A 16480-nucleotide genomic window follows, 5' to 3' on the forward strand; every position below is an offset into this window, starting at 1 on the left:
AATTAAATGAAATAAACATTTGAAATATATGAGTTTGTATGTAATGTATGAATATAATATACAAGTTTCACTTTTTAAATGGAATTACTGAAATCAATCTACTTTTTCATGATATTCTAATTTTATGACCAGCACCTGTATAATTTGTCCCTACTATTTTTAAATGTGTTGCCTATATCAAGGTTTGTTTATATTTTTTATAACCAGTAGATTTGGTCAGTCACACAGAAGGCCTGTCTGTTAAATATCTACTCAGTTGAAACAACAAATGTATGCTCTTGTTGCATTTAAGAAACATCCTTACTTTTGTGCACTTTATATTGTTTGTATATCCAATAATATTTGTTGTTGACATTTTACTAACCACAACTTGGTAAAATTATAAATGAGTGAAAAATAAGTAGTAATAAATATGTTTAAAAAGCTAAAAAGAGAAAGCACAAACGAGGGACAAAGATTTTTCTTCTTAATACGAATGTTTCTTCTGTAGGGAATGATATCATGAAAGCCATCACCGCTGGGGAGCTTTTTATTCTTCTTTTTCTCAGAAGTAGGTCAGTGATGCACATCTCAATTAGGACTTTGCAATATTTTCATACACTTCCAAGAAGTTCACAGTGCTCCAGACTTTGCCTTTATAAGGCATCACTATTATTGTCTTATTAGTAATGGAACAGGAGTATTTATGAATGTCATAAACACATCTCCTGCCAGGACTCTCCCTTGTGTATATTAAGTAAAAGCTCTGGTATTTTTATCATTTTTCCAAGTACTAGTAACACAAGTAAGCAGCAGAATGGAAACTGACTCTAGCACATCATTTAAATAATAGAAAAGGATGATAGTCATAGACAGCATTGGTGTTTTTTATTAGATGTAAAGGGTTTAAAAGGGGAGCTGATTGTTGCGGCATCAGCTTGTCTGTTGTTGTCTAACCCATAGACATTGATCACATCTCTCTGTTTACAGCCTCTCTTCTTCATCTTCTCCTACAAGTAACCTAAAGGCACACTGATATTGGATTCTCTGTCCTGTTTGGATGGGGAGATAAATGGTCCAACAAAAGTTAGGCAAGAAGGGCAGATGATCAGGGAATGACGGATATATAGAGTGATAGACATAGAGACAAATACAAGTAAGATTGTTGGACAGAATACAATGAGCACAGCAAAAGGAAGAAGAAAAAAAAAACTCTTTAAGCTAATATTGTCATAGGTTTTTTTGTTTGGCTGCTGTCTTTCTAAGACTGGCAGGCCGCCCAGAGATGATAAACAACAGCAAGCTCCAATAAGAATATTAAAGTAAATTGTCTCTGTAGATCTAAGTTGTGTTCCAAGACCATTTTTAGTCAGCAATCTTTATACTGGTTTTTTAACTGTAAAGTTGATCTCCACGATACAAGAAGAGAATGTTCATTATAGCTGGGACTTCCTTTAGTGTTCAATGCCTTTGAAATGAGGTCTGGGAGGACTCGCGATGTCAATATAATTGGATGTAGCCTAAGGCACTCAAGCCATTTCCTCTCGGTTGTCAATTGTTTTCAAACTCTCACCCTTCGTTTCCTCATTCTCTCCTGTCTACTTTGTTTCTTTTTCTGATTTTCAAATGTTGACAATGGATGACCTTCTGCAATCCATAATTTAATGAGCTAAAAATTCGACAATAGGTGTTTAGCTACATGTGTCATCTCACACTTCCATAAGTAAGTGTGTGGCAGAACGTGACATGCATTATTAATGAGTACTTGGCTGCCCAATATTGAGAAATTATGCCATATCAAAAAGTATTACAATTGCGGCAATACACTTTCACATACACATTTAAACTGGCTGCAACATGCACAGATAGTGTGTGTTTCTATTGAGCCAAAAAATAATTATTACCTGCATTTTACTTGTAATCATTACAGATTGTGGCTAGAGCTTTTTGTCTGGGAAACACTAATACGTTGGAAATGATGTCTTTCTGAGCAGTCTCATCTTCCAACTTGGATATTATTTTTTATCACAATGATATTAAAGTTATTTAATGGAAGTGTGATACAGAACCCTACAAACATTTGATTAAAGATTTGTTTATCCCTACAGCCATCGTCTTTGAGAAGTTTTTTGTTCCCTAAATTAAAAAGATTACTTCTTTACATGTACACACATGCAGAAAAATAAATGTTTATTCTTCCTAAAACAGTGTGAAGCTGAAGATGCAAGTAAATAAAGTACATTTACAGCTCAATTTTAAATCTTACCATTGCCCCAATTGATGATTGATCAAGCTAAGGCGTAAACCTCAAAGTTGTTCTAGCATGTGTCTCCAAGTTAACAAAGAAAATAAGAGCATAAGCCCGATAAGTAGACACTGTGCAAACTGTGTGTCTGCAGAACAAAGAGAATATACATATTTTTGATTTCCAGAAATGTTGAACATTTTTTTCTTGCTATCAGGTTTCCCTACACAGATGAATATGTATAGCCAAATACTACTGTGCAACAAAAAAACAACAAGCTCTAATCATAAATCCAAATTCAAAACCACATTCAATATATTACAAATACCAATTAGTAATACCCCTCTTCCTTCACAGTCACACACCTTGTTTGGTTCAGTAATGTTTAAAAAAGTGGTCACATAAGGAGCATTAGTCTTAATAAATGGGTGGATGAGTACCACATGAGGCCTCACTTTGCCAGCTGTACCCATCATGTTTTTTTTCTCCTCAGGGTACCAACAGCACATTTTTATTGAACATCTGACTGGGCATTGTGTAATTATCGTAGCAGACCCAGGATAGATCATCATCTTGTGTGATTGATCACAATGAAGATTTGATCAATGTTCTGTAGTTATGAAAAGGTTCAAAATGTGTTGGATGTTCATCTAAACACCTGACACATCTCTGATGATAGAAATGGTATTATCTGATTCCAGATAGTCTTATTTCTTCTGCAGTTTTTGCTGCTTGAACAGTTTTCAAGGTGTGTGTTTGTGTGTGCAGGTGTGCAGTGTATGTGTGTATCTCTTCAATTCATTTCATCTCCTGTGGTGAAGGACTCTATCCAGTGACTAATGAGCCAGTGTGCAGCATTACTTAGAAGGATACTTCCACCGGCACCAGTAAAACTCTACAGGACTCAGGTGGCCTATTTTTCTATAAGGAAGACAGAAGTTTGCATCTGAACTGGTGTATGTGTGTCTGGATGCTTTTGGTTTAGGGAGTGGCTTTTCAAAAGTGTTTATCTTTCTTTTTCACAGTTGGATTTTCCAAAACATAGTTTTGATTTTTTTCTAATAAATGTGAAATGTACACTGTGCTTGATGGGATTCAGTGAATTGTGTCATAGCTACAGGAACATGCTTGGGGGTTTACCTCTTCTTTTTTATAAAATATATAAAAAAAATCTTTTGTATTTTTAATGTAGTTTCCTAATTGCTAGAAATTTCAATTTCTCATTGATTTTTCGGAAAAAGATGTTGTTTCCTAATTGTAAGGTACAATTTAGTTTAGGTTTATTTTAGGTTCATTAACTTTGGACATTATCAGACTCCATGATTCCTGAAAAGATAACTGTTTAAGTACAGTAAGAGATTTAATTTTCCACTTCAAGTAAAAGGTATAACTGGTTAAGTCACACTGGCGTTACCTCTAAATTTGTTTTTATAATAATTGTTAATATGATAACGTTTGGATTTAATTGCTATCAAACAAGATTCTCAGCACAATCAAATATGTGCAGAACTTAGTGCCTATCCTAAAAGTCAGAGGGATAGAGTTGTGATCTACAGTTTGTCCTTCTGGGTGAATTTAAGTTCAGTAAAATTCTATTTCCCCCCCCCCAAAAAAAAAAAAAAAAAAAAATTTACTCTACTGCACACTGAATAACCAGGTTTTTCCATCAACAGATTTAAAATTCCCTCATATCAGAGGTATACTGTACGATGTTAATGTCAAGTTTCATTGGGATAAACAGTAAAAGATTGGTTCAGGGGAACATGAGACATCATTTTCATTTTCACTGATTGGGCACTGCTAAGTCTAGACCTTAATGCTACAAAAAATCTTTCGGGATGTGCAGAAGAAGACTCTCATCAACAAAGCAGTATATCTTTGATGTGTTTGGAGTCAGATGTTTTCACAATGCATACAATTACTAAATCGATGACATGACAAAGGCCTTCTGTAAGCTAAATGCGGTACAACAAAAATATTAGTGTGTGCCTTTTTTTGTGGTATATGATTTGTAGTAATGGCTATCCTCTAATGTGCCTTCATCAAAATCAAGTTGCCTGCAGTGTGCGGAAACGGTGAACAATACATTATAATCTGTTCTCTGCCTTTATAAAAGTGATGCATTTTTTAAAGGTGTAGTACATAACCTCCAAAAAGCACAGGCTGTCATACAAAAGGAGCAGAATCCAAAGAACAAAATGAGGCAGAACCTAAAGCAGAGTCTAACTTAGATCTCTTAACTATATCAGGGTAATTCAAGGTCACTAAATTGTATCATAAATACTGATTTTAGAGTTTTCTTTTAACCAAAGGAGTTGTGTTATTCACTGGAGGAAAACCAGAACTGTGCAGAGTCTCCTGCACAAGCACTCCTGTGCCTTCCTAATCTCAAACTTCTAAACTTATGTGAAGGAAATATGAGACAAATGGTGACAGGTTGCAAATGGTGGTATGAAAGTCAATATTTTTAAAATAGGATTTAAAGATTTGTTGAAGTAATTCAATAAATAAATAAAAAGGTTTAAATTTTTGTATTTTAGATCTTTAACACGAGCTGGTTTACTGGACAGGGTCATGTCCTTAATTGGAAAATCTTTTTTATGTGCTCTGAATATTGTCTGACACATTTCACTTGCCAACTCTTATCACACTGTTTATTTTCTTTGGCATTCATACATCCAGTCAATAAGGAACATTTCAAACTGTAGTAACAATAGCAAATGCATCTTCTAGTACTTATGACTATTAAAGTCAAAAACCCTAAAGTCAAGTTAAGTGGTTCAGTTATTCACTTCCATTCATCTGAAGGTGTGTTCTAAGTGCTCCGTGTGTTATCTCTGCATATGTTTAATAGCGTATTTGAGCCTCAGGTGTTTGACCATATTTTATTAATGTCTTGCCTGTTGTCACAGTGTTATAGTGTTGAGCAGAAGATGTGACACTGTGATGTTTCCATGTGTGTGCGTGTGTCGGTCTATCCGTGCGTGTGTGTGTGCCTGCAAACAGACACAGTAATGAGCTGAGGCAATGATATGATCAGAGATATGCCAGTCTCCAGAGCAGATGTTGCCCAACCTCCCATCTCCGCTCTGCGTTGATCAAATTAGGCAGACAAGAGGTGTCGGCATGTGTCTCTGTCTTCGTGCTCACATGAATGTTTATGAGTGATGACAGAACGACGAAGGGAGAGGCAGCGAGTAAAGCAGATGGGGAATTCTAACTAGACTTATGGTAGGCCAGGGACAAGCGTCTGCACTGCAGTAACTAAAATTCGAAGTGAGATGAAGTAGCTTAAATGTAAAATTTGCTAAGTTTGTCTATCAAGATATTTCTTCTTTTTGTTATTTACTAAGATAATTTACTATATGTCCCACCAAACCGGCAATATATATTACACTATCACTTGTGTATATATAACTGGATAAAAAGCTGAGAAAGTTTATAGAAGAGTGTTAAACTAGTGTCGGCCTGTTTTAATGATCCACACTTAACACCTTTTTATCTGCATTTATGTTTTGCAAAGCACTTTACTATGTGTTTTTATTCACACACACTAATACTGTGCTTTTTAAATTATATATTTACACTATATTGAAACCACTTTTTTTAATCTTACTCATACACTAATAAGCATTTCAGGGACGGTGAGGGAAACCGTGTCTTACCCAAAGACACTTAGGCATGAAGCAGGGCAGGGGACTGATCCTCGATCTTTTACTTTGTGCTGATAAAATGATTTTCTTAGAGACTTTTTAACATCTGTTATAATGAGTAACAGTGCCATAAGGTGAGCTGTTCACATGCAGAAGCTTAGGTCAAATTAATGACTAGGATAATCAAATGAGAGCCTGAATCTAAGATAACTCAAAAAGTAAGTTATTTTCAGTGTTGGGCAGCAACAAAGTTGAAAACAAGAACAAGGATGTTTCTCTTAACTTTCATGAAAATGAGATCCCTGGCAAATTCAAAGGGAATATTTTACAGTTCTGCAGGGACAAAGCAGGAATATCATGCATTTCATCAAGCCATTTCTGCCAGAACATTTTTTAGACTCAAGTGTCTCACGAGCTTTCACACTGTATGGGCAGACAAGAGACTGTAGATAGAGTTGTAAGAGTAAAGAAGGAGGGATTGCATTTCTTGTTATAAAACAAAAGATAAGATGTTTTTGCCTTTACTGTAAAGGAATTATCTCTGGATATTGAAAATTTAGCTGTCAGTTTTTTGATAAAAAAAAGCTAACCTGTGTATGAAATGGCTGTAGCTCAGTTGTTACCATGTACAAACACAACAAACCAATTTATAGAATAAAAAACACAGACAATATAATTTATTTTTCATCCATCAACTTGTATGGATATGTTCTTTTTTCAAACTTATAAAAAGGTCAATTATTTAGAAATAAATTCATTAGTCTTAATCATTTTTAAAGGCCATCTTTCCTTGATCATATTTCTCTCACTGTTTTTGTGTTTTAAACAAAGGTTTCCTTTGGAATGTGATCAGGTGATGTACTTCAGAAAACTGTGTGGAAATGAGAGCACCAGATGCACATCTCAGACATACATACACGGTAAAAAAGCCAAAGTGAATGAGACGTGGAGCAGCTGTAGATTTACTGTTTCCAACAGGGAATTTTCTGGCCTCAGAGGGAAGCCATGTGGAGCAGCAAGGTTCTCCCATGGGTTCTCACAACATCAGTTACATCAACCTTTGGTCTGTATATTATTCTCTCTCTCCCTTTATTCATTGGACCTACCTCTGTGGATCATTGCACCTACTCCATATTTTGTATTGCTCTGATTCTCAAGGCTAATAAACCTGTTCTTGGCCTTGTGTTATATCTCTGTCAAACAGGATTTTGAAAATCAACTCATCTGGCACCCCCTCCTTTCTTGTCTTAGTGTGCTCTCCTTTTCCCAACTGCATCCTGTCTTTTCTTTCCATGCAACAATACCCTCATATTTTTCTTATCTTTTGTTTTCTGATCTTACACTTCCTGTTCTTGTAATCCAAATAACCAATTTCCACTGCTATTAATTTTTGGCCTCCCTTTTTTTGTTATCCATTTTTTCCTACTGTCTCTTAATTTTCCTTTTCCTAGGTTTTTCTTCTTGTGGATAGGGCATGTATTTATTAGATATAAAAGAACAAAATTTCCTTTATCCTTTTTCCTTGGCACAAACTCAAAGACTGAAAAAGCTTACACACTCTACCCCGTCATACCTCTTTTCATCATTCCAATATTTGTTTTCATAAGCTGGGGTTTAATGAGCTTACTCCTAATACTCTGATCAGACTTAGTCAGTGCTGTTTTCTCTTTTTCTCACTGACACATCCCTTCTCTAATTCTCCTCACAATTCCTCCCCCATTTATACTTTCTTGTCATCCAGTTGAAACAGAACTCGTGGCAAATAGAAAACCAGTATGCTGGAACATGGACATGCTATACAGAAACAAGGAAGAGAAGGATACCACTGAATGTGGGTGTTAATGATCTTTAGACCTTCCTGAGTATTGCTTTGTTGTCTGTGGGAGTGAGGATGTGTGCTCCAAATTGGCCATTGATTTTAGGCGTGTGGAGCCTTCACACACACACACACACACACACACTTTGGGAGTCTGAGACACTCTGTGAGCTTTAGCAGAGCTTGTCTCATCTTCCCTGTCTATCCTTTAAGCTGTGCTCCTCTTTCTCACTAAATGCATGGTGGGCTGCTGGGCTGCCCTGGCAGCATGACAATAAGACTGGTGAGAGTCAGGCAGAAATATCCCTGTGTGTGGGGGTGGGGGTTGGAAGGGTGGGGGGATTCAGGTCTCTAATACAGGCCAACTACAGGTTTAACAGTCAGACCAGTGTCATCATCTCATTGTACACAGTGAATCCTTCAAAGTCTGTATACTATTTTAGTCTTCCTTACCTCCTTTTTATGTTTAGCTCAAAGTAGGAAGTTTTAATGGTGCCTTGTAGATAATGTTGGACATTTTTGCTTTAGATCTCATTATTATTTAAAAATCCTTTCATGTATTTGCTACCAGTTTTCACATAACCACCTAATTCCTTGTTCTACTCAACCTCTTCACCCTCCTGTGGGCATTACTGCCATTAACCCGGTGCCCACTGTCCCTGTATACATGCAGTTTTACAATGAAGAGGAGTGATGGGTCTTCTCAGATCTCCAGGGTCATAAACTGAAAGTGGACTCATTATTGCATAGAACTTCCTTCACAAGAAGTTTGAAAAAAGAGAGACTAATGAGCTGTAACATGCAACAGAGACTGTTACGCTGGAGCTCCAACTTTGTTTCAACTGACTTCTAATCAATTGGCAGAAACAGTAGCCCTTTAATGAACTAGTATTCTAGTTCAGGAAAACTGCCTGTCACTCTTGTAGTGTTTCGGACTCTGTAGTTTAGAGCATGTCTGCTTATGGAGTTGCTTCCTTTAGGTAGCCTGAAAATGTGTATGTGTTTGCAGATGCTCAGATGTAGAGGAAAATGGGAGGGTAGTTAGGTATCTTTCCTCACTCTCATTCTCCCCCTCCCCCACATTTCCCAGAGGGGAGAGGAGCCTCGTCAAAGCTCTGTCATGAATTTTTAACAAGCCTGTTGGTCTACTCTCTTGAGAAGCGTGTGTGTACAGATTTGCATGTGCATGTTCATATACTGTGAGTGTAAGGAATTAGGTTATTTTTACATCAACATTATCTTTCTATACTATCCATTACTTTCACAAGTTGTGCGAAAAAATGATGTGTCAGACACTAAACAGATGTTGCTTATACTCATCTTTCCATCTTTCACATCACTGATGTCAGTAATGAGCCAGGAGAGAGAGCTGTTTCTGAATGCACTGATACTGGTAAAAACAAATTTTTAAGAACTAGATTGGATATAGGATCAAGTGGAAAAGCTCACATGTCCCTGTAGAGTTGCAATATTGTATATGACACTACATGGCTTCTTTTTATGTACCTCAGTTAATGAGATCTACATAACTTTTTCAGCATGTTCATAAAATGCTATCACTTCTGCAATGCGTTGTTAAACTTTTTTTCTTCCTATAAATCAGTAGCTCAGATTTTTTTATGTGGAGTTTTCTGGAATAAATATGAACAATTAATATCCTGCCTGTTTTAGATAGCTTTTTGAATAATCTCACTTTGGAGAAATTGAGTTAGGTCTGGCTGGTTTGACAAGTTGACAACTAGACTGAGAGGGGTCAAGTAGCAGCTGTGGCACCTCTGCAGGCGTATCGTGTTTCTGTCAAAATACCCATGTAAAACCTTATTGGCAGTGGTGCAGATATTTATATTATAGCATTTGCACAAAAAATTGTTAAGATTTGGAGATTAGAGTTGTATTAAAATGTCAGAAATCTAATTTGAAAGTGACCATGCTTGGACTAGACGTTATTATCTCATCAGTTTGGTCCAAGTGAGAGCACTTCCAATGCAAATTTCTGCTGTCTTAAAACAACTTTAAGCTTCAAAATGTCATAGTAGTTCATGTGAACTGCTAATTTAAAACATTTTTCTTGTCATCAATTTTGGATTACACAGTTAGTGTCTAAAATAATCTGAAATAGTAACAATTTATTCCTGTCAGAAATACTTCCAGGAAGCACCAAACGTGCTAAAGCATGCTGCTGTAGCACTAGCAAAATTCTATGAAAATAACTGTGTAATGTGAAATTCACTTAAATTTAACGATTCGTAAAACATCATTCAAACAAACTGCTTTAAAATTTAGAAGACAGGAGTTGTTTCAAGATGGCAAAATTCTGCTTTGGTCTTGGTCACATTCAGACTATACATTAGCTTCTCAATCCAGCTTAAACTTTACTTCTCCAGACCGAGGTAGTTCAAGGAGGTTTTTACCACCGTTAAGTTATTAATTATTCATAACTTTTCTGCAAAACCCCCACTGTAAAAGATCTAAATTATCACTTTAAATTCTAACAAATGAACAATCAAGTAATAATGTTGAGTATCTGACAGACACGAGTCATTGCTTCAAAACATGATATGAAACTTAATTCAAAAATCAAGCTGCTTTTTTGCATGGTTTACATCAGGCACAATGATTCCACCATCACTACTTGGTGTCGGCCAGGGAGTGTGTGTGTTTGTTTATGGCCGGAGTGGGCTGTAAATTTAGCCACTGACAGGTCTGGAACAGAGCCTAGAACCAGAGGCCAAAGAGATGGCACTGTTGATCAAGAATGGAACCATTGCCGACAGCAGACTCATGGCCATAGACACACAGATACACTCACACACCCACACTCAGAATAAAACACTGAGTGACACATATTACACGCGTCTAATCAAGATCAGTTAAAGCCAGTTACACTTATTTGCACATGCCAAAATATGCAGAGGAGTAACATTACTGTGCATCTTCAATTTCAAATTTGTTGTATTTATTGACAATATTTTAATGTTTATCTGTGCGCTGTTATGACTGATATCTGTGTTGTAGATAAACGGTTTAATTCAAGGGCATTCCTTTCCTCCACATTGTTGTTATTACCAAACACTGCAGGCCAAGGCCAGGCTAAACTTTTATTTCTGCAGATTTGCCTAGGTGAACATGAGCACTGTTCTCATTTCTGTTTGTTGCTTCCTCTGCTGTCTGCCTTGGGGAGCCCACTGGTCTCATATTAAATTTTCATCTCAGTGTGCATGGTTTTATTATTGAAGCAAAATCTTGTATAATTGGAGGCAATTATTGTGAAATGACTTCACATATAAATATTATGATGCAGATTGCAGAAGTCCTTTTTCTGTGACTTGCTGTGATTTTATTTATTTTATTTTATTTTTTTTAATTTTGCCTTGCTTCACCCTCCTCTAAAACACAGTTTTTTTTGAAAGCTCATTATGGAAGCCTGCCGAAGCTTTGTCAAGTTTGGGGACAAACATCACAATATATATAAATAGTGGAATATAAATTAATTCAAAGCTTCAAGCTGTCTGATGTCTCAATGAATGTATACTCCTCTGCTCAAAATCTTAAAAAAATATTTTAGCAATTATAAATATGCATTAGGTTGCTGTAAGTTTACTCTTTGCACTGCTTGTACTTTACTTCTGTCATTTTAGTACAGCCTTGCTTTTTTGTTTGACCATGTATGCATGATAAAGAGATGTGCAGCAGCAAAGCTCACATTCATCACGTTTATGTCTCATTATTCAATAACTTCTAATTTGATTGATGCCATATCACCTGGCACTTCATTTGCTGTTGACCTTATCCAGCGATCTGCCCCTTTTTTTCTTCTTTTTGTTCTTTGTTTCACACGCTGTCCTGTTCACACTTTCAAACACACGCCCACACACATATGCACATTTTCCTATGTTCCAACCTTTTCAATCTGACATTCAGATACTCAGTGTTGTGGCCTTTAGTGGGCAGGAAATGCTGCGAGACTGTGAAAGTCCTGTGGTTTGAATTGTGCAACTGAGATTATAATAATCTTTCTGTTTCTGAGAGTTTCTTGTGTTTTTTGACTCGCTGTCTTTAACACAGGTTTTCTAAAACGAGACAGATGCAGTGAAGTAAACATACTCAAGGCAGTTTCTAATCTAAACCCTTGTCATACTTGTCTCCCTAGAAACTGGCCACAGCTGCTGAAGTATTCCAGATGGAACACCTATGGAAAGACGAGTTTGAGGTAAAAAAACAAAACAAAACAATATTGAGCCACTCAAAACCACAAATTTCTCTGGATTTACTTCTACTCCTTTGTTGGAATAGGTGTAATCAGTTTGCTGATACCTGTCATAAACAGGGTTTACAGCTCCATTGCTAAATGAAGCTGTAATCACATCTTTATTGCCTAATTATGCTTTATTGCCCATTGCGCGCTGTGTTATGACTCATTAAATCTACAAATTCAAAAGCTACAATGGTGAAAACTTTTATTAAGAACTAAATAGTGGTCAAAAAAGCTGTGCAGTTATCACAGCCATGGCCTGGTGCCAAGGGCAAAAAGGCAATAATGTTTTTGCCTGTTTCTGTAGCATCTGAGGATGTATTTATTAAAACTCACAAAATAATCATTGAATGCACATCTACAACTGATTAAATTTTAGATTTAACCCTATTTAAGTTGGCTGTCAGAGCAAATTAACCTAGAAAAACATAAAAATCGCTCTATGTCAGCCAATTTGACATATACGGAGTTCAGATTTGGTGTGGTAGTAGCTGAACACTGTCTCTAAACCATTCACTTTTAGAGTCACTCCAATTCAAGATGGCTGCCACTTCATTTGACATAAGCCAATACAAATATGACTGATTCTTAGTCAATTTTACAGATATTGAGCTAAAACTTGGTATGGTAGTATGTAAGAGTCATTCCCAACATGTAATCTGAGCACTGACATCTCTTGAGATGTTGCAATATGAGATTGTGCATAAAGTCATTACAAAGTTTGCCTAAAACAATTATCACTCTGCCCCTTCTCACTTTACGTGGGGTGATCTCAGTTTAAAAGTCTGGCATGAAAGGTGGCAGTTGATAATTATTCCTTCAGTGAACACTAGGTCTTTAATTTTAGATGTGTCTGTCTGTCATGAGTAAACCTGTTCTTTTATTGTCAGGGAAATACACTGCAGTGGAAGCAAAATTAGAATACTCACACATTCAGCATTTCTTTAACTGGAAGCACAAACTAATGTTATAATCAAATTAAACAGTTAATCAAAAACAGAACATTTTCTTCCTTTTATTAATTTCATGTGTTTATGCAACATCAATTAGTAATATTTGTTTTTACAGGATGATGAAATTGCCTACTACAATGCAAAGGATAATGTAAGTTTTTTTTTTCTATTTTCATTTGCCTATTTACTCTCCTTCTGTTTAAACAGCTAGTCAGACATAATCAATTAATTAATTTTTGCATTGACCTTCACCCTTTCTTATATTCCTTTTCACTGCATCATCTACCTTCCTGTCCCTTATTTCTACTATTCGCCACATTCACACATTTTTTTTACCCTCTTATTCTATCATTGCCTCAGCTTTTTACTGCAGCACCCCCCTCCTATTCCTCTTCCTCGGGCTTTTCCTCCCATGTAGCTTTTTTTCTCTGTCATCTTTCCTCCCACCCTCTCTCAGGTGAAGAGGTCCCTGCCATGTTTCTCCTCTAATTGACAGATGAGATGTATGAGCTGGCTACGCTGTTGCTTTATTAGGAAGCAAGTGTTTCACGCTACCCCTCCCTCCCCATTTGCTTTCTCTCTCCCTCTCCCTCTGAACACCTCGCTACCTCTAAACCCCGAATTCTTTCATATCTCATCATGCTTTTCACCTCATATTGCCCCATCTCTGCTGTGCTCATTGATGTAAATTGGCAGAGGCACAGCAGGAGTTTTAAATCTCCATATAAAAAGTGTCAATGTCTGCTGCTCCTCCTTCCAAGTGGTGATGATATAAAAGGCAAGACGTCTCTCGGAAAACAGTTGATAATGCTTCAATTTTAAAGTGGGTGTGAAAATTGCTGTAATGATGTAATTATGTCTGACAGGATTTGTTGAGGATGAGAGGTCAGACTGTCAATAGGTCCTGTGTTTTTAGAGTAACCATCACACTATATATTATCGGCTATGCTTTAGCAAATAAAATCAAGAAGCTTGGTTTAATATCTGAAACCTGTGGTTCAACCTACTGGATGCATCTTGATTTCTTTTTCTCAGCTGGATGCGAATGAGACAGAGGGAAGAAAATACAGGATTTGGCCAGACTTTAAAGAGGACCCATCATTTAAACGCCTGACAGATCACAACCACACGGCTGTCCACATTCCCACTGACATCTATGATGGCTGTGAGTATAGAGACACACACAAAACCCAAGTGGTAACTATGGAAACAGCTGACACACCAAGCCATTATGAAATGTTGGTAAGAGATTGTGCCTCGAGCAAACTAAGGATGTTCTCTAGGCTACTACTTTGTGGGTTCTTCGCCAAGTCATGAAAATAACCTCACTGAAATGAAATTGGTTTATGATGCATCTTTTTCACATAGAATCCATGATACCTCCTATGCCACTGTCTGTATATTTTGTACATATGAATGTTTGACTTTTTTCCGATGAAAATCCAAACATTTTTACAAATACCTATAGTCAAAAATAAGCTCTAAACTATAAATCTAATTAGCTAATCTACACTTTTCCCACATAATATCTTTGTTTGTGTGTCACCAGTTAACAAGTCTAGAAAATAAAATTTAGGAGCCTGCTTCATGTTTGTTAGTTTGAATTTACCTAAACTTGAGTTTGTATACTACACGATGCTAATAAAACCTGGACAAGACAACATAGTTTAGGTGTTATGACCATACGCAGTTGAAACAAACACTGTTAATCATCTTTTGTAAAGTTTTTAGTTATCTTAAACCTAAAGCAAACATTAAGTTTTGGTAGTACCTTTGTTAAAAGAACTTGACTAAATGACTAATTATCACTGCAAAACCACTTTGTATGAAACAAGAAAAGAGAAAAAAAATCAATAATAATGGCTGCTATGTTTTCATCTTGGTAGTTTTATTATTGAACAGAGGAAGTTATTTGTTCTTGTTCAGGTATTAATACATCAGCTGCAAAAGATCAATTATTGTCCTTTCATCAAGAGAAACCAAACATGTCATATTTACTGCAGCTGGGAGTTTTTTTTTCTTTTACTTGCTAAAATTGCAAGGCCTCTTTAATAGGCAGGCTTTTTTGAGGCAGGCTTTTCTTTCTACTTCCTAATATAAAAGTATGACTAATTATATAGCCCCTACAGTGCCTCAATGTAATACTTTCCACATTAATATGTGTTAGTATGCTAGTCAACTGCAAGTCCTCTTCATTCTGTAGGAATTATGGGATTCCTTTTACTTGGTGACATTGGTATGAGCAAGACTACAACGTAATGGCAAACTAGACAAAAAAAAAGTCATTTGTACAATTAGATTTCATTATTTAAACCCATAGGTTTGTGACCTTGAATTTTTTGCATTGGCCACTCATAAAAATGTGAAAATTCTGAGATTGTTTTAGAGTTAAACAGACACATGGATCATATTCCACTCATGTATTCTGCATGCATGTGCATAATATTAGTGACATAGGAGCCCCTGTGCCTGTGGCTGCTTCAGGAAACCCTGGGACAAGATTCTTCCGAGCAGTAATGAAGTGAATAAATTATAATTTTACTGAACTGTGAATTTTTACTCTTTTTTTTTCCCCTGCATAGTATGATTCTTCTCATGCTCCAGTCCATGAGCAAGAGTTAGCATCACTGTTTGAATACACAAGATATTTGAAAGGGTAGACTCTGTTCTTTGTCAAAAACCTGTGGCTAAATACTGTCTTGTTAGCACGCTAATTTGAAATGTTACATTTGTTTAGCTGATGTCGCTGGGCCAAACAGATTTAACACTGATTTTTTTTTTTTATTGTAGTGTATGGACCATATGTAGTATATGGTTTTCATAGCTTTTATTTTATTTTAATCCACATAGGCTAAATGACACCTTCTTATCTCTTGAAACTGTCAGTCCTGTGTGAGGACTGATGGACGGAATAACATTCATTGCAAACTGGAATTAACCGTGGAATGGTCCAGATTTATTCATTTATTTACAGAAACTGTTTTGTCAGAATTGATAAAGTTGACTCAAATGCAGGGACTTGACTTGTGTGGAGTGTGCTCCAATATGTCTTATTTCCCCACTGAGAAATAAGAACTGTAGGTCAGGAAAGAAAGACTACAAACCAGAAACAGGCTGCTTTAGTGTTTATGGCTACAAAGTGTTTGTTGCCTGTTTGTAATAAAACCAGATTTCTGATCATTTCATCATCATGCGCTGACATTTACCTTTAGTAGTTCAGAATAATTGGATTCTCTCGAGCCTCTCTGACATTAGCAGAGTTCAAGCTGAATGTCAGTGACTTAAAGATGGACTGTTGAATATCTCAGCTAAATATAGTTGCCTCAGTACAAGCAATAGTTTTTTTCTTTACAAATCTTTTTACAATTTAGGTTCTAAGTTGATGCTCTATTGTTTTGACTTGAAGGGTTTAGTGTTATGCTGAAGTTACAGTTACATGAGCCTGACTACAGGGTGGTTTAACCACCAGGCTGCAGTGTTGCTCGTTCACTCGTGCTTGTGTACTTTTGCTGTTTTCGTGTGAGACTGGACATGTCTGTTTGTGTTTAGATCAGGAAAGTCATTTGTGTGCTGTGGAATTTG

The 16480-nt window shown here is 36.4% G+C and overlaps 1 protein-coding gene across 3 annotated transcripts in view; it reads left to right on the forward strand.

The window, feature by feature from the left end:
* The window catches only part of LOC108230132 (voltage-dependent calcium channel subunit alpha-2/delta-1), a 62495-nt gene that overhangs the window by 9886 nt on the left and 36129 nt on the right, over nt 1-16480 (forward strand). For all 3 annotated transcript variants that reach the window (XM_017406078.3, XM_017406079.3, XM_017406080.3), the window contains exons 4-6: nt 11844-11903; nt 13014-13049; nt 13934-14063. In XM_017406078.3, coding sequence (XP_017261567.1) covers nt 11844-11903; nt 13014-13049; nt 13934-14063 — 226 coding nt within the window. The remainder of the gene's footprint in view (nt 1-11843; nt 11904-13013; nt 13050-13933; nt 14064-16480) is intronic.

This window comes from Kryptolebias marmoratus, linkage group LG11, assembly GCF_001649575.2.
Source record: "Kryptolebias marmoratus isolate JLee-2015 linkage group LG11, ASM164957v2, whole genome shotgun sequence".
Taxonomy (NCBI): domain Eukaryota; kingdom Metazoa; phylum Chordata; class Actinopteri; order Cyprinodontiformes; family Rivulidae; genus Kryptolebias; species Kryptolebias marmoratus.